Below are 18,254 nucleotides of genomic sequence, written 5' to 3'. Positions count from 1 at the left end.
TGTTCTTCTTTTGTGTGTGTGTGACATGCTTGCTCATCTTTGTATATTAGTTTTTGTGTTTGCTTTTTACTCAAATAGTGCACAGGTATTTTAGATGCTTTATATGCTGCATCATTTGCCTAATTTATAGTATAGGTCTCTTGTTATTTATTTGTGATGTTCCCCCTACAATAATGTCCTAGAGGGCCACTGTAGGTATTGTATATAAATAAAAATAAATATAAATACACACACTAGTTGGTAACCCATACTGAAGCGACCACAACACAGGAACTGACAAAGGATGGATAACAGTGTATTGTCATGCAGTTTCATAAATACTGTACATATTACGCAGAAATTCATGAAAACTTGACAACCAATTGCAAGACATGCAGGTAACAAAGGAATAATGACACAGCAATAATGTGATTCCTGTCATTGTCCCTTGGTTACCCACGTGTCTTGGGATTGGCAGTGATGTGTTCATGAATTCCTGTATATGCTGTATATGCATATCTGCAAAACTGAAAATAAATCTTTAGTCATTAAAAGCGTGTTGTCCATTCTTCGCAGTAGTTGTTTCTCTGAAAGAGATATCAGTCTAAAGCCTCCATTTGCCAGCATTCCCTTGAATGCAATGGCACAGTAGCGCCACTTTTCCCTAGTGGTAATTGTAGGAAGCTCAACAGGATGAGTGCCTCGAACACGTAGTGCTCATACAAAAAGCAAATGGCATTTAAAGTGGCCCACCTTGCAGCGATAGACTCCTTCAGTTGGGTGTGATGACCCCTCGATGACCACAACACTTTATTGCAGACGGCCAGCACGGTGAGCTCAGCTAGATTTTGCGCCGTTTCCACTCTGCTGCGGATTTCCCCGTGAATTTCAGTCTTCAGGTCCATGAGCACGGGGGAAAGAGCAGTCCTCTTTAGCAATGTAACTGATGGCCGGTTCGCTGCCTTCAGGCCGAGGGAGAGTTCTAACAGAGACCAGCTTTGAAACCGACCTGGCAGTGAAGCGAGGCGGCTCACGTTTTCAGGGCTCAGCTCTGACGGTCTGAATGTGAGCACGAACTGTGCTGCCAGAGCTACCGTTCCAAGCTTCCACGAGTTCTCCAATTCTTCTTTGCTCCACTCCAGCACGACAGACTCAAAAGGCTCGCTTCGAAAGCGCGTCTGCTGATAGCAAGAAATGTAACGTCTTATGAGCAACACCAGCGATGGGTTGGACAGGTCTGCCGCTAAGTTCCAGAAAGTGGTCAACAAATCAAAACTGGTGATGGGAAGCCACGTGACGATGTCTGCAAAGTCCACGACACTGCGGTGTGAAAGTTCCATTTCCAAAAGCTTGCAAAGCGAACTTTCAAGCTGCTGGCGTTCTGGCTGCTGCAGCCGAGGACCCATGACGAGAGAATGCGCAGCCGACACAGACGGTGCTTGCTCGTAGAGCTGGCGTGCTCGTTCTCTGATCAACTTTAATGTGTTACTAGCGTTGCATTGAGCTTCACCTACGACGTGGGCAAGAGATGCGAGGTCCTTTGTGTCCAATGAGGCTATGAGTGGGTCAACATAGGTGAGGACTTTGGACATACAACTGTCACAGAAACTACATTGAGGCTCATGACAGATAACCGGTAAGCTACGGAGAAGTGTGTGAACATGTGATGCAGGGGTTAGGATCTCGGAGGCCTTACTGCAGAAGGCAGCAATGAGAGATGGTGATGATATACGACGTAGGCGCCTCAGTGAAATTGCAGCACACTTGAGCTCCTGTTCTGTGCTGCAAGACGGAAGCAACTCCTGTAGCCGCGAGACGGCAAGACACTGATATGCAAGACTGACATTCCTGGATTGATTTAGGCTCACAATGAACCGCGAAAGATCTTGGAGGTTAAAGGACGAGCATCGTGAGGCAGCTTCGCTAAGCAGCGCATGATAAACGGGAACTGAAGGTTCTTCAAAGAGCCTCTTCAGTGACACGAGCACAGCTGTCAAGCAGCTGTTGCTCAGTGAATCACACTCGCGATGAAGCTGATCCACCAAAGCATTGAAGCCTGGCAAGGAAAATGCTGCTGCTGTATCGAAGGTCTCGTTCATGGAGACTGAGACTTTCTTGAGATCCCACAGGGACACGACAGCTTGCGCGGCATACACCAGAGGACATGGCGTCCCAAGCATGGATACACATGAAAACAGCTCCTAGAAAGAAACAGTGAGGAAATTGTGAAGAGAAGGAAGTGAAGAGAGTAAAGCAAGCAAACAAACAAACAGGTGAAATACACTGCCTTAACAAGCACGAAAGAGATTCGAGACTGAGTTTTATACCTGCCAAACTGCAAACATAATAATTTGTAAAATCCCTGATCACGACACTAAAATGGGGGAGGGGGTAGCTGCACATTCCTTTTGTTTTTTTTAAAGCTTGCTCTGAACAAGCCTTTTTTTTTTTTTTTAAGCATATTCTGAAGAGCGAGGCGCAAAGACGACGACGGACAAAGTGGGAGAAAACACACACAAACACGGACACACAGACGCCCGTGTGTGTAATGGGTGTTTTCTCCCACTTTGTCCGTCGTCGTCTTCGCGCCTCGCTCTTCAGAATATGATCAACCAACTCACCCGGTCTTACATTCTTTTGAGGAATACAAACGCACTTCTATTACAATATTTTACCCTTATACGCTGCACACAAGCAATAGGTAACTTGTAACAGCTGAGAATAATAACAAGCAACCATTGTTTTTAGATCACAGTGACTTCACCAGAAAATTTCCTGCAGCCTACGCTTTTTCAGGGCTTAATCGAAGCAAGTGCCCCTCTGACGTCCTTTCACCAGCTCGGCTTGGCGGTCCCTACGTGGGACTAGCCGGGTGACACGGGGTCTCCCCAGCGTCTTCTCTGGACCTAAATAAAGTTATTTCCCTCACTCACCGATGGGCGAATCTTTTTCTCGAATAGAATGTATTTTTTCGTAAAATATTTGACGCATCCTTCGCGATGACGGAAAACTGGCGCAAAGTCGTAAACTTTACGAATAATTCGAGACTATAGGGGGGTATGCAGACTCTGCGGTTTAACGCGAGATTATCATGTACGCACAAACATACTGCGCTTCTGACGCAATGTAACGTGAAATCAAAACATCAGCACACGTCCGCTAAATTTTATCCTGACAGGGGATAGTACTGTAGCCCTGGTACCTCCTTCTTTTCAATTTACGCTCGTAAAGGTTCGCAACAAAACTTCGCAAACTAAACATCACTTCAGAAGAGTGTGTGCGAAGAAGGTATATACTTACCGACGGTGTCTGCGAGGACAGCAACCGCTGAAGCTGCACGTCAGAGACGTCAGGTATCAGAACAGTTCTGTAAGGGTACTTTGCTAAGAGTGCATCGAGTTCTTCAGAGTCAGAGGATGCGCCGTTATCAAGTTCGTGGTCTTCGCTGCCCAGTTTAGCCGAAATATGCATGGCACGTCTAACGCGAGAAGCCAGCTTCGCACCACGCATCCGAGTAGACAGCGGCAGGCACCGCACCGCACTTCTAAAATGCCGGTAGAATGCATTCATTGCCACAGGTACTTTCAGTGAAAAGCGAAAAGCACTGTCATATCAGCGTCAAATAGCGACGATCATCGCCGTGGATTTAAACACTTTCCGCGCACGACGACCTGCCCCACGTTGTTTTGAGAGCGGACGCTTTTTTTTTTTTTTTTTTAAGAGCACATTGCTTCGGATTGTACTGAATGTGGCTTGTGCGTAAGGCCATCAATAAAGCGGCAATTAATACCGATGAATACTCTCGCTTAAAACCTTGCAAAAAAACAAGAAACATTTTTATAATACAATAACTTTAGTACTTTTGCGTATTACAAACAAAAACAAATAAAAACAGAGAAAGTTACGCATTCGTAGCCTCAGTTTGTTTTCGGTCTGGCAACATTGAAATTAACACAACGGACAAAAATTTATTGCGATATGTTGATGGTGAGCGTTAGATAATGGAAAATGACTTAACATACGTTATTTCACGCTACTTATCATCTGCAAATACCGTGTCCAGTTGCTTCGCAAGCTGATTCTCTGCCGTGTCTACCAGTTCAAAGATCTAACGAGCGTGCTCCAGTTTTTCGTCTAGAGTGCTTCACGCCGAGCACCAGCAGGTATGCTGAACAGGTGAAACGTCGAGCGCGCTGGGTCGGTTGCGCTGGGCTCCTCGTAGATTAGATCCGTCGGTCATCGTTTGCTGCGCGTGCCAAGTGCTCGCCGTGTTGGAGCGGCGATGTGGGCCCTACTGAGTCGCATCGCGGCCTTCTTGTACATGCAAATAAGGCCAACGGTCAAGTGGATTCTCCGTAGTTTGACTCGCCTGTGCGAATTGCAGCGCATTTGCTATGGGACCGAGCGGGGATGCAAGCGCACTCGCGAGCTCGAATGGAGCTTGCAGATGTCGCGCACCCCGGCCGTTCGAACCATATACGATCGGCTCATGCAACTCGCCGACGAAGGCCGCTTCACCAAGGAGCTGTGCGCGACCGCCGTCGAGTACGCCGTCATAGGCGTCACCTGCGTGAAGAAGATCAACACGCAGGTGCACCGCGAATTCGTGCGCTCTTTCCGGACCAGCATGCTCCAGATGTGCGGCTACAGGCAGCTCGTCTACGAGGTGGAGCTGCTGCGCAAGACGCAGTTTGTGGCGCAGGACCCCGAGCACCTGAACAAGCTGCTGCGGCTGTGGAAGCTGCTGCGGCCCGACGAGCACCTGCGCGGGCCCGTGTCCAAGCAGTGGACCGAGGTGGGCTTCCAGGGCGAGGACCCGCGCACCGACTTCCGCGGGATGGGCATGCTGGGACTGGAGAACTTGGTCTTCTTCGCCACCGAGTACACCGAGGTGGCGCGCCACGTCCTGTCCCACTCGCTGCACCCGCAGTTCGGCTACTCGTTCGCCATCGTGGGCATCAACCTGACGAGCCTGTTGTACCACCTGCTCGTCAAGGGCAAGCTCAAGTCGCACGTGTACAACGCGGTCGCCGAGAGGCCGCACGTCGACGACTTCCACAGGGTGTACTGCTACGTGTTCTTCGAGTTCGACAAGTTCTGGCTGGCCGAGAAGCCGGCGGACATCATGGAGTTCAACCGCATCCGGGACAAGTTCGAGGACCGCCTGGTCCAGATGCTCGAGAAGGACGACTGCGTGTTCAAGCTGACGCTGGCCGTGAAGAAGGTGTGAGCCGCAGTGAGGGGGTTGCCGTGGCAGTTGCGCAGAGTGTGGTGGGGATGTGTTGCGCGTTTGTTTACTAACTGCATGCAGAGCATTGCCTGGTGATCGGGAAAAGGCAATACTTGCACACCGGTGCCGCGTCTTTTGTCGTGGTCGTCAGAGAAGCGCGGGGAGTTGGGTGCATAGCGGCTAGCCTGACTTGCTGAGGGCAGTCAACGCTGTTCCATGCCAGCGACCTGGGTTATTTTGCATAAACCAGCCCACATTTGAAATGCTGACATTGCTGTGTGGCGCTGGTGGTCGAATTGTTGCCTGACAACATGCAGAGTCCAGGCAGTGACCGGTGTGAGAAAAAAAAAAAAAAAACGGTGCAAGTTCCATATTCACCATGCACATAAATAAGGCTGCCCTTGTGCCATACTTTAGATTTGCCTGTGATCGCAATCATTTCTTCATAATCACAAATTCATTTCCTCATGCCTAGCATACTCTTATCCATAAAGGGAAGGTGTTCCGCTGTGGTGCACATATTTTTAATTGTGTGTGGATAAACATCTTACATTGCACCTGTGATTTTTATGTGCATGTTTCTCCAACATCGGGTGACCAGAACATGTGTTGTTACTGTCTATTTTGTGTTGTCTTTTTCAAAATGTTCTCAATGCAGCTGGGAAGCTTTGAGATGGCTTCAGGCCATTTGCTCTGTCCCCGGTTGCCAGTGGGATAGAGTGCATTTTATTTATAGATATTGATTGTATGTGCATGCAAAATATTTGGTGGTGTGGTTATTTTCCTCCGGGCTTTGCATTATTTTTTGTGTGCAAATGTTTGAAGTCCTGACCAACATTATTGCTCTGTGAAGGAACCAGTAAAATCATAGCTTTTCATTGTCAACAGAGTGTACAAGACAGGTTCTATGAGGGTACAGTCAGACCATTTAGGTTGTTCCAATATTGCGACTACACTTCTGAGCTACAGCTGAGAAGTTTTCGGTTGAAGGTGGCCCTTCTAATGCTGAAACATTCTGTGCAGAGCTGGACCTTTTCGGTGGCAGCATTACACTTTCATCAGATTGTAGGAACAGCCCGAAGCTTCTCCGAATTTTTTGTTATTGTTGTGGCTGTATTTTCTATAATGGCTCCTCCGGTTGACACTTGACCTCACGAAAGTGGATTCAGTGTTCCCCCAATGACTTGAATAGCCAGTGTGCTTTAGGGTCTTTTGCACGACGGTTCCAGAGCAAAAATGTTGCAATCATGGAGGTAATTTAGAGTGAAGGTGCATTCCTCAAGCACTTTCTCTTCGTAAGGATCTCGAAGAGGAGATGTTGAACTGTAGCGTTTACAGTTAAAGAGTTGTGGTTAGCTCCACACAGTGGAGTCAAGGAAAGAATTTGTGAATGTGGAGGTTAGTGTCTCAGAACTGTATACTTTTAAAGGACTATGACATATTTTTCAAGTTCTTGCATGTTAAGCACTTGGCAAGTTGAAGCTTAAGAAATATTTAAAAAAATATTTTAATTTGATACTACAGTTCGTCTTGAAATGTCGGACCTGGCATCATCGTCATTGCCGTGATGGTATGACACAGAGCAAAAATTAGCCAGTGTTGTGTGGTGATAAGGCTAGCTATAAGGACTTTGCCCCTAAAGAAATAGACAAGAATTCTGCATGCATTCTTGCTGCTCCTGTGTCTAGCAACTGCAGCAATCAGAAACGAAGCAAGGCAGTGTATCATGATGTCACAACGCATCGACACCCGAAGTATGAAAACCGGAACTGGGGTTCATAGAAACAAATATTCTATTAAATTATTTAGGGTGCTCTGATGCTTCACTGTGTGAGTTTACAGTGTTTTGACCTAGCAAAAAAATGGGGAGGTCCAAGATGTTGTGACGGCACTCCTTTAAAATAGCATTTCACCTTATAAAGGTATAATATGCAAGTAATATTGCTGACCTGTCAAGTTGTTCTTGCTGTGCACAGTAGGTTCAGTACAATACAAATGAATGTTCAAAGGAAGTTGCACTGTGTAAGAGGTATGCAGTCCATCATTTGTGCGTGTCCATATGACAGAACACCATTATTTGCAAGTACTAGGCAAGCACAACAGAATGTTGGCTCAGTGAAGTAGGACCTTGACTTAGACAACTTGTTCTGCCCTTGGTGAGAACGCAGCACGAGTGGTATGAAGACAGAATGCTGCATGGAACAGTCATTTTACTCTTTGGTCTTTGACCCAGTTGTGCTTCATTCTTACCAAGAATGGCTTGTGGAACTTGAGTAAGTGAGAAATAGCTCTAGGATGGGGTGAATATGTGACATGGTATGCTGTACTTTATGCTTTAACCTAAAAGAAGTGTGCGGTTACACAAAAGTGGTGTACGATCTGGTGCATCGGATGGCTCGTTCCCTTTTGTGGGTTCGGCTTTAGAAATTGGAATTGTGAGCACTGTCATTGCAAGGCTCTCTACCAGCAGTGGGCTTGTCAGACTGCATGCTGCGAGAGGTGAATTATGGTCGTGCTGCTGAGCAGGGGATTGTGATTCCCAGCTGTGACAGCTGCATTTCGATGGAGTCGGAATGCAAAAATGCTTGTGTATTTAGATTTAGAATTGTTTCGTTTAGAGTCACATCAGTAAGAGTCCTGATTTTAATCTTTGTCTGCATTATTGGTTCAGCATTGATCCATAGATGTTTTTTGATCTTTGGATATTGCTGCATTGCAATGGTTTCACATTCATGTCTAAGGGCAGGTTAAGTATTCCTATGTTGATAACCCTTATTTTGAGCAATTTTTGCTCACCGAGTGCCGACTTGCCTGATCAGGCCATCCAACTAATGTCCTGCTTATTAGAGGAGCAGCACATACGTGGTTTTGAAACTTAGCACCACCCCTAGCGACAGCTACGCAACACAATGCCTTTGATCTCTTTTTTTACACAGACGATAGGGGAGCTCTCGGCCCCGTAGTCGTTCTAGCTCACTTTTCCCCAACCAGCAAATTACAGGATGACACACTGCAACTTCATGAGTATGTCTCGTGATTACCACCAGGTTTGGTGTGTGTGTGTAAACTTTATTTAAAGAGGTCTGGAGGCTCTACTTAAGCCGAGGCGGGCCGCTCCCACGTTGGCACTGTCAGGCCAAGCCCTTCAGCGACATCATGGGCCCTCTGGACAGCCCTTAGTTGGTCTTGAAGCAATGGGCTTTGTATTCTTTTTTGCCATCGAGTCCATTCTTCCAGGAGGCTGGGAAGAGTTGCGGGTCACCCCGCGAGCATGTTTGATTTCAATGATGCCATGACAATCATTACATTCCATCCTAATCTCCCTCTCTGGATATATTTTGTTAATCTGGTAAGGGCATGGGGTATGTACCCGTTTGCAATAAGCGCAGCGAGACTGCCTGAGCCCTGTTTAGTTTTGAGTGTGGCAATGGGAATTGCCTGCGTCTTAGATAGTAGTGTTTGGTTATCTCATTATAAGTTATTAAATGATCTCTATATTCCCCGGCCTGATGGTGAACGGCTCAGTTATGACTGTCACGGTTAGCAAGTCCTCGTGCCAAGTCATGCGCAACCTCGTTGAGGTTTACCCGAGTCTCGTCCACTTTCCCCATATGTGCAGGAAACCATCGGATTTCTGTTCTCCTAATCCTAATGTTTTCAAATAGTTTAGCTGCAACTCCAGCTACGTAGCCTTTATCAAAACTTTTTATAGCAGCTTTTGAATCACTGTAGATGAAGGCTCACTTATTACTCCTGATGGCTAGGGCAATTGCCACTTGTTCCGCCACCATGGTTCCTTGGTAAAAATAGTGATAGCGTCTTGCACCTTTCCTTGCGAATTTGATGCAATGGCCGTATAGGCTTCTTTACCTTTCACCCAGGCAGCATCAACTATAGCTGCCAGTTGGTTCTGCTGTTCTATCTCCTGCAAGAGTGCTTTAGCTCTTGCCTTTCTCCTTTTGATATTATATTCTGGATGCATGTTTCTGGGGAGAGGGTTGGTTCTGATCCTATCCCTAACTTCAGTATTTAATTCCACTTCAGCCTCTATTGGCCTCCTTGATCTATTAGGTTCTACACCTATTATCTGTAATATCTTTCTGCCTGCTCGTGTTTTTTTCAATCTTTCGTGTTGCGCTAGCTGTTGCGCCTCAGCGATTTCTTCCATTGTGTTGTGGACTCGTAGACTCATGAGCTTGTCAGTTGCAGCGGTACTCGGTATCCCTAGGGCTATTTTAACAAGTTTCCTGATCATGACATTGAGTTTGTTAAGTTCTGCCTGTTTCCATTTGAATAATCCGGCCACGTAAGTGAAGTGGCAGAAAGCAAAAGAATGTATTAGCCTCAAAGCACTGTCTTCCCCCAAGCCTCTGTGTCTGTTGGTAATTCTCCTTAGTAACCTAATGACTTCATCTGTTTTGTTCGAGATATGCTGTATTGTACTATAATTTGCATTGTTTTCCTCTATGTGATAACGAAGAACCTTGATTTTTCCAACGAGCCTGATGGCGGTTCCTTCATGAGTGTATAGGCATTCTTGGCTCCTCTTCCGGAATGTAGCCTCTTGGTTTACGACCTTTTCTGCGATGTTTAATGACGAAGAGTTCCGACTTGGCTGCCGAGCATTTCAGCCCCATGTCTTTCAGTGTGTTCTCCACAACATATACACTTTCTTGTAGTCTGGTCTCTGTCTCTCCTACATTACCCTTGGCACTCCAAATGGTTATGTCATCGGCATATACGACAATGTATACCCTCGATTTTCTCTAAATTTCTTGCAACCTTAGACATTGCTAAATTGAATAGCATGGGCGAGAGCACAGCTACTTGTGGAGTGCCCCTGTTTCCCAAATTCTTAGCTTCTGACTTAAGTTCTCCCATGATGAGGTTGGCTGTTCTGTCTCTAAGAAAGTCCTTAATCATGTTAAAAAGCCTCTTACCTAACCCCATCTCCGAGAGAACGTCAAGTATTGCCTTATGTTTTAAACGATCAAAAGCTTTTTCCACATCCATGCCTAGAAGAGCTTTCGTATGCGTTGGGCTGGCCTGTACGAGTTTGTGTTTGATTAAGAGCATAGCATCCTGGGTTGAAAACCCGAGTCGAAAGCCAATGAGGTTGTACGGGAGGATGTCGTTCTGCTCAACGTATTTCGTGACCCGATTGAGGATGACATGTTCCGTGGCTTTGCCTAGACATGACGTCAAAGAAATAGGACGGAGGTTGTCCAGAGTTAATTGTTTGCCTGGCTTAGGTATGAGGATAGTATTGGCCACCCTCCATTCCTCTGGGTATATCCCCTTCCTCCAACCTTCATTAAAATGTTCAGTTAGGTAAGAAATTGATTCATCATCCAGATTTCTTAAAATCCTGTTATTTATTCCATCAGGTCCAGCTGCTGATCTACCATTAAGACTGTGAAGAGCCGCCCTGACTTCACTCTCAGTGAAATCCAGGTCAATTTCTTGATATATGCCACCCGAATATTCGACGTTATCTTCTCCTTCGTTTGGTTGCTTAAGTGGGAGATAATTGGCGGCGAGTCTATCCATGATTGCTGCCGGTGTTTTATCCTGGCTCTCCTGATGAACCAACTTGGCTATAGCTGTTCTCTTGTTTGTCCTTGTTTCATTCACATTGAGCAAGTGCTTAAGGAGGTTCCAGCTACCTCCATGTTTGATTCTGCCATCCGCGGAGTTACAGATCTCATCCCACTGTTGTTTCACGAGTGTCTTCGAGTGCTCATAAATTTCTCTGTTTAATTGCGCTATTTTTTTCCTTAGCCTTCTGTTAAGTCTTTGCGTTTTCCATCTCTGAACTATAGCCTGTTTGGCCTCAATCAAATGCGCCAGTCTGCTGTCCATAGCCTCAATATTTTCCTCTGTCTTGATTTCTTTAGAGACCTCTTTGACGTCCTCTCTGAGCTGGTTAACCCATGTTTGAAACGACTCCTTTATACCTAAAGGCCCCCCTTTCCCTCTTTTCGCCCTGACTTTCCTAAGCTGGTCCCAGTCCGTGAATTTGAAGATTCTAGTTTCCTGTCTCGGTAGGTCTATGGTTATGTGAATGATATAATGATCACTACCGAGATCAATGTTCGAGTTTTCCCAAATAGCTCCTCCTAAGTTATTAACAAAAGTGAGATCCGGTGTGGAGTCCCTGTATGTGGACGTGCCACAACGGGTGGGGTACACCAGATCGGTAATCAAGCATAACCCCTGATCCATAGCGAGATTCCATAGATCCTCTCCCTTCTTTGTGTTCCATGTATATCCCCATGTGTGATAGGGAGCATTAAAGCCCCCTCCAATAATACGCGGGGAGTTTTGGGCAATCGGAGACACTTTGTTGAAGGGTGCTCTAAAGCTCTGTCTCATATCTCAAGGGCCGCTGTAAATATTTGAACAGAAAATGCTTTGCGCTTTGCCTCTGTTCCTTTTAAGTATTATCTCAACTAGAATAAATTCGAGCCTGCAATATCTGAGATGAATATCGTGCTCGACGTATGGCAACTTTTCGTCGATCAGAGTTGCCAACCCCCTCCTCATTTCTTTTTCTCTACATATCGCTTTGTATCCAGTAAGCGTAATTTCGTCCGCCAAGGTTTCCTGCAGCATAATTACTTTTGGCCTGGCCCCAGATGACCTGATTACCTGTCGCAGAGCGGCTTTCTTGTGTTGAAACCCGCGACAATTCCATTGCCACACATTAAATCTATGATTGCTGTCCATTGTTATTGGGTGAGTCCGCCTGCCTCTTACCCGCTATTTTCCTCTTTGTATTGCCCCCTGACAGTCCAGGAAGCGATTTAACACTATCTACCTCCGATGGCAGATGCTCATCGTCATCTTCCCCTCGCGTTTCAATCTTCTTAAGTCCTTTCTCCGCCGTTAACCTCCATTTCCACAATTTGTCCACTTTAAAGTTGGTCGTTTCCACTGTCACTCTTATTGCTTTAATTGCCTCTTTTATTTCACTGATAGCTAAGAAAACTAAGTCATCCTCGGAGCTCACCGCCCTTTTTTAAGGGCAGGGGAGCTGTCTTTTTCTGGATCACTGCTTTTGCTTACCGGTCTATCTATCTCTATTGTAACTGGGCTCGACAGCTCTTTTTTACGGAGTTCTGTTACCTGCCTGGTCAATTCCTCATTTGCTTTTCCTAAAGAAGTTACTTCCTTGATTAATTGCTCTATCCTGGCATCATTGTCACCAGCCACAGCCGCCGAGATGCCCCCAGCAACCCTCACCGTACCTTTCACCTTGTCAGCCCAGGTTGTCCCTGACGTTTGCCTCTCGCCAGGTGTAGGGCCCCTTTCCACGAAGCGCACCTGCGCTTCCCTTGACTTGGAGTGGCTTCTCTCCCTGGATAGTGAACGGCGCCTGGATCTGGTGCGACTCCTGGAGCGTGAGCGTTCCCCATCGTCGGGGTGATGGTTGGGCGCCAGCTATTGCGCCTCCGAAAGTGCTCTTGTTGACGACCGAGTCCTGTTGCGCTCTCTTCGATGAAGTCGTACGATGTAAGGGTTTTGGAATCTTAGCTGGCAAAGTTTGTCACCAGTAGGGTGGTCGCCTTCACAAAATTTACACTTAGGTGCACACACATGTTCATTTCCTGGGTTGGGAGTTCCACATCCTCTGCAGTGAACAAAGTGAGGTGTTGGACACACATCAGAGCGGTGTCCTACCCTTCCGCAAGTGTAGCAAACGTCGAATTGCTTCCTATAAAGGTAGCATTTCACTAATGTGGATCCGTATCTGACAAAATTGGGCACTTTGAGCCGTCGAGAAGTACTATGACCGATCCCGACGTCCTGATGCGCTTGGCAACCAGCGCAAGCGGGTTCAAGTCATGCACGATGTTTCTTGTTATCATAGCTTGCGAGTCTCTAATGTCCACTCTTCGGATGACACCCTTACACGTGGCATTTGATGCCGCTTCGTATGCATTCACCTCGTATTCCACTTCCATAATCTTGAAAGACTTGATTCTAACGTACTTCGCCGCATGTTCGGGCTTAGGTGTGCTGACGACAATGATGTTTTGAGTGAAGTTAGGGCAGACAACATCTTCACGGGCCTCCTCTTGCGTGAGGCCTCAAGCCTCAATGACTGCGGTGCCAACATTAGTGGTGCTCACCTTGTTCAAATTGAGTCCTCCTTGAGGTCGTATAACGATCTTACTGTGCTCCTCTGGCAGTTGAGGCATCCTTGATTCTTTGATAAGCCGATGTTTTACCATTGCACCGGCGGCGGTTCCCCTGATGCCATGCTATCGTTGATTACATGCCAATGTGCTCTCCTTGTCCACAGCCTTTCTAGTAGTTCGTGATCTTCGGCCAGCCACTATTTGCCATCCAAAGTCATTCTCGTCATTTCCATCAAAATCTTCTTCTTCCATGTTTGTATCCGTCATGCCTGCAGGCAAGTAGGCCTACTAGGCCCAACAAAGGCCCTACGTCGGCGTGTAGGAGCAGAAACAGTCCCGTAAAATTGTGAAACTGCAAGCCTCACCTCGAATCTTGGTGTCGGTCGATTCGCGGTAGCTTCTCGGATCCAGTGATATGCTTCATTTCGTTGTACTCTCAAAATTGGCCAGCGGAGCATCGAAAAAGGACGAAGCCGAGGCGAGAGCACGTCCGCTCTCTTCGACTTCTTCTCCCCACCAGGTTTGGTGGTGTCGCTACAATCCGATTGGCTGATGGGTATAGATGGTTTTGCATGTGCCTTGGCAGCAATGAACCAGTGACTCCAAGAAACTTTAGGTCCTGTGAGCTATTAGCCTACCGTACTGACAAAAAGAAGCATTTTTTTAATTTGGCACGACGTCTGAGATGCTTCTTTCGATGTTTTCAAATAAAAGAAATGGGTATGATGCCTATAGTACAGACATTTATAATTTTCAGAGTAATTTATGACAAAATTGATTTGTAATTTATCATTAGCTGCAGAAGAAAACTTAAAAACATGCAGGCTTATGATTGCATCGCTACGATGGCTCATCGCCATCATTCTTACCCGCTGTTAGGAATGCTGGAAACTTGCCAGTCTCCGTTAGTAAACAGCTAAGTGATCTATAGTGCGTCGTCATGTCCAAGTAGTTTTTTTTTTTTTCTCACAGCCCTGTTTGTACAGCGATGCACAAATTATCGCTAAGAGCTAACGGAGAAAGAAAGGGGAGAGAGTACATTACAAAGGCATGAGGAAGAAGAGAAGAAGCAACTGACAGAATAGAGCACTGTTGAAAGTTATGCTCGTCGCATTCCCAGAGCCTCTTTGGTTGGCTGCGTGACAACCTATATGGGAAGTAAGAGACGTGACAGGAAAGAGCACCACAGCACTCTGGATACAGCGCTCCTTCCTGTCACGTTTCTCACTTCTCATATAGATGGTCACGCTGCTAACCAAAGATGCAACATTACCAACATGCTCGTTCAGCCACCCTTGAAAATTCCCAGAGCATTTGTTGAATGTACCAAATGCATTGCTAGATGGACAAGTCGGCATTCGTGTTCACCTTCCATGATTTTTCTTGGAAATCAGATAAAATTTATGCAACATCCAGAAGAGATTATGAAAGCAGTATTCATACTTTGTTGTACCTTCAGTAGTATCGGTGCAAATTGTTGGTTTGAAGTGTTTCAGTGTTTGCTTTCATGTGTTAGTTTGCACAATTACGGGAGGAGCGCATTGCATGAGGCTTGTAGTTGCTGCCATAGACATGAGCAAGAGTTCGAGGTAGCTATTTTGAATCTCAAATACACAGCACCTTAAATGTGTTGAGGCTCAAGAGTATTAGGTGGGAGACAAAAGAAAGGAAGTTGCTGCAGAAAAGGCATTTCATCACAACTCAGCGTTAATCTTCAGAATAAACCTTCTCTCTTCCTTAAGACTCCTGCATGTTGACAATCTCACTTGTGTGCATTAGGAAAGATGCTGGGTGTTGCGTAAATAACGGAGCCAGCTATAAAGGGCACTTTTGGCTGTGCCACTGGCTTGCTTAAGCTGGAATTTCATTGAGAGGTGGCATTTTGTGTTGTATTTTTTGTGTGAAGTATTTGTCTCTCTCAGACAGAGTAAAGTACACCTACGGTGGGATAATGTAACGGTTCCTGTCACTTGGTTATTGATGCGAAAGCATCAAATGACTCATTAAGCAAAACAGCCGGCTTTTGTAGCAGCGAAACGGAGCCTAAGTTCCCAATGGCTGCGACGCCACGTCACAAGCGTGCCTTGACGGAGCAGAGCGGGTGAACCAGAACACCAGGTGTTGCGTGAGGGGAGAGGGCATTACCTCAGTGCCATGTCACCAGCGCAGCTCGAAGGATGACGATGTGGGGCAAGACGGGTTGTCGCCTGATGCATGCGTGTGGGTGCTGCCGTCTTGCTCTCGGAAGCCAGTGCGCAGTCCCTATCTCTCTCTCCCACCCCCGCTGGGCTTGGCTGCTGCATGCGCCTGTCTGCTTCGGTGGCCGCCGCTGCTTCCTCGGTCTCTCGTCGCACAGGACATTCGTGACATGCGTCATTGGCATTGCAGGCTGCTGCTGCTTGCTGGCTCGGGCAGCACAGAACTCGAAAAACCGCTCAGCGGCATTCAATTGGACATTAATGCGCTCGCAATCATAACTCGTAAGAAGTGCTTAGGTGTGCTCGGATTTTTTTCTTTGATCACCTGCCGATCATGACTGCACAATCCTATTGTAAACGTACTGAAAGTTGGGCAAGTTGGTAGCTATTCATCTTGAAACTGCAGCGCGGGCACATGAAACGAGGACAATAAGGCAAAGGTAACAGACAGGCGCTGACTCGCAACTCAGTTTACTTTTGGAGGGAAATTACACACCTAAAACTTTAGTCAGACTGGGTATATATATGTGTGTGATTTCCCTCCAAAAATAAACTTGAGTTGCGAGTCAGCGCCTGTCTGTTACCTTTGCCTTATTGTCCTCGTTTCTTGTGTGCGCGCTGCAGTTTCAAGATGAACTGCACAATCCTGCTGATAAGGAAGGCCATGTGTGCTTGGACCACTCTCGAACTGCAACACAGAAAAAGCTTGGATATTATTGTTGCATTATCCTAGCCTGTATACTTGGCGATCCTATTTACGTAACATTTTGTATGTCATTTGCGATGATGTGGAGGCAAACAAACTTAACACTTTAGCAAATGCAATACACTCTTTAAAAAATGTTACACCTTTTGCAGGTTCCAGAAGCGCAGATGTTTGTCCCCAAACAATAATCGTCTGTCTTGCTTGAGTTCCCTTGAAAATTCTGTGCTCACTACTTCCCTGTGAAGAATTCTATGTAATGCTAATAACACTCATACCATTCGTGACCGTTTAGCGTAAAAAAATGCATGCAAGATAGATTACGATTATTGTTTGGGGACAAGATAACCCTCAGAGGGTCCAAGGTTTTCTTAGAGTGTAGTGACAGGCAGTCTGTCATTGTTAGGGCATCGGAGGGTGCCACCCACTGTTGTGTTAAAAGCTGTGCATTTCTTGTGTGGTGCCACTGCAGATGACGCATGCTTATGATTATCAAAGTGAGCAAGTACCGCATGCAAGTGGGGTATTAATCAAAATACCTCGACGAACCCTGCCTTTGAGTGGAATTTGATGGTGACAGAGTCAGCAGCTTGGCTGCAGAAGCCAGTTATAGACAAGCTCTAGAGCACGACATGAATATTCAGCAATGATGCCCTCACATTCTATCTAGACAAAAAAAATAATTTCAACAATTTCAACTGCCCTAAATTGCTTCAATTAAGCTGCAGGAAATTTAACGGCCAACTGAAACAGCATTCTATTTTGGCTATAAGGGTATAAGTATATACTATCAAGACATCTTAGCAAAGCTGCATTGCTGTTAACTGTTTAATTTTCCTATTAACAGCCTTTAAATAGCACCTAAACTGATGCATCAGGTGTGTGGTGGTTAGCAAATTGCAGAACATGGCCTCTGAGATTTTTAGTACACTGTAGTTGCTACCTGATCTCTGAGGTCATGTCCAGGCGGCACGCTGGTTCTCAATGTTCAATGTTTTGCGCAAAGTCAGTTCTGGCGAACAGTAATGGCAGTGTTTTTTTTGTCAATATCACAAACTTTTTGCGACATTTAGTAAAGCTGTGAACCCGGCTAGTTGGTGCATGTTCCTGATTGTATTTCTTTTCGTACAATTCTTTCAGTGTTATAACTCGGCCTAGCACAATCATGTTTTTACAACATAATTTCAAACATAAAGCATATTTCAAACAAATTTTGGTAGAGGCTGCTCTATCACGCTGCAAATGAAATGCTTATGTTGTCCAAAAGTTGTTTGGGAAAGATTGTTGTTATAAGCAGCAACCAGCAAAAAAAAAAGCAGAAGTGTCACTGTAGCCATCTTCTATTCTTGCCTGTATTGTTGTTTGTTTACAAACTTGCAGTTTGTCTATACTTGTCGTCGCGCATAATTTGAAGAGTGCAGTTTGTGCCCAAGCCTTGAATGCAACCCATTAAAAGAGCAGACACAGTAAAGCCGCACTGAGATATGGTCCAATAACTGCCACATTTGTGATATTAAAACATTCCAGTAGACTCTGAATGTTGCACTTCCTCGGCTTTCGAATGTTGCATCAATAAAGTATTCTTTTATTTCAAGACTGTGGTGGTTTGTCTGTGATAAACAGCATCACTTCCATGCACTTGTTTCTAGAGCCTTCAAATGCAAGGAATTATCGGTGACTTTGAATAATCGCATGTCACTGATATCAGCCTTTTATTTTGTCGATCCAACAGACAAACATGCCATTTGACAGAGTTTCAGCGTGTCTGGTACTCCGGTATACGCAAGGGTGTTTGTGTAATACTGAATTACCGGATGCTGGTGGCAACATCTTGTGATGTTGCCTTATCAAGACGTCTTTTTTTTTTTTTTTTCGTGTAAGACGTGCTCACAATTATGCCACTGCCGAAGATTTACACTAGCAAAGTAGGATACACTTGGTTACTGCAATATTAGTTCTGTGTTTGTCTGGCTGAGCTCTGTGCCACCAGGTGGCACCAC

At 45.8% G+C, this 18,254-nt stretch overlaps 2 protein-coding genes across 3 annotated transcripts; one reads left to right on the top strand and one right to left on the bottom strand.

The window, feature by feature from the left end:
• Positions 1–578: 578 nt before the first annotated feature.
• Positions 579–3,683, bottom strand: LOC119435040 (uncharacterized). Its single transcript, XM_037702009.2, has 2 exons — positions 3,280–3,683; positions 579–2,180 (listed from the first exon to the last, which is right to left on the bottom strand). The coding sequence occupies exons 1-2, from the start codon at positions 3,547–3,549 to the stop codon at positions 579–581; spliced, it is 1,872 nt and encodes a 623-aa protein (XP_037557937.2). The 5' UTR covers positions 3,550–3,683.
• A 265-nt stretch (positions 3,684–3,948) lies between these two features.
• Positions 3,949–17,851, top strand: LOC119435043 (ELMO domain-containing protein 1). Of its 2 annotated transcripts, XM_049659679.1 has the most exons (4): positions 3,949–6,462; positions 6,493–8,256; positions 13,874–15,910; positions 16,209–17,851. In XM_049659679.1, the coding sequence occupies exon 1, from the start codon at positions 4,262–4,264 to the stop codon at positions 5,207–5,209; it is 948 nt and encodes a 315-aa protein (XP_049515636.1). In that variant the 5' UTR covers positions 3,949–4,261; the 3' UTR covers positions 5,210–6,462; positions 6,493–8,256; positions 13,874–15,910; positions 16,209–17,851. The 2 variants fall into 2 exon arrangements, with proteins under 2 accessions (XP_049515636.1, XP_037557940.1); XM_037702012.2 differs by having other exon boundaries at positions 13,874–17,851.
• The last annotated feature ends 403 nt before the right edge of the window (positions 17,852–18,254 follow it).

The sequence above is a fragment of the Dermacentor silvarum genome, unplaced genomic scaffold (genome assembly GCF_013339745.2).
Source record: "Dermacentor silvarum isolate Dsil-2018 unplaced genomic scaffold, BIME_Dsil_1.4 Seq4, whole genome shotgun sequence".
In the NCBI taxonomy this organism is placed as follows: Eukaryota; Metazoa; Arthropoda; class Arachnida; order Ixodida; family Ixodidae; genus Dermacentor; species Dermacentor silvarum.
The sequence above is the reverse complement of the archived record's forward strand: the minus strand, read 5'-3'. Positions and strand labels throughout refer to the sequence as shown.

Bases quoted from the DNA above. Each gene is read 5' to 3' on its own strand.
- LOC119435043 (XM_049659679.1), top strand. From the start codon at position 4,262: ATGTGGGCCCTACTGAGTCGCATCGCGGCCTTCTTGTACATGCAAATA.
- LOC119435040 (XM_037702009.2), bottom strand. From the start codon at position 3,549: ATGAATGCATTCTACCGGCATTTTAGAAGTGCGGTGCGGTGCCTGCCG. The intron at 2,181-3,279 runs GTAAGTATATAC...GTTTCTTTCTAG, and splicing joins TGTCCTCGCAGACACCGTCG to GAGCTGTTTTCATGTGTATC.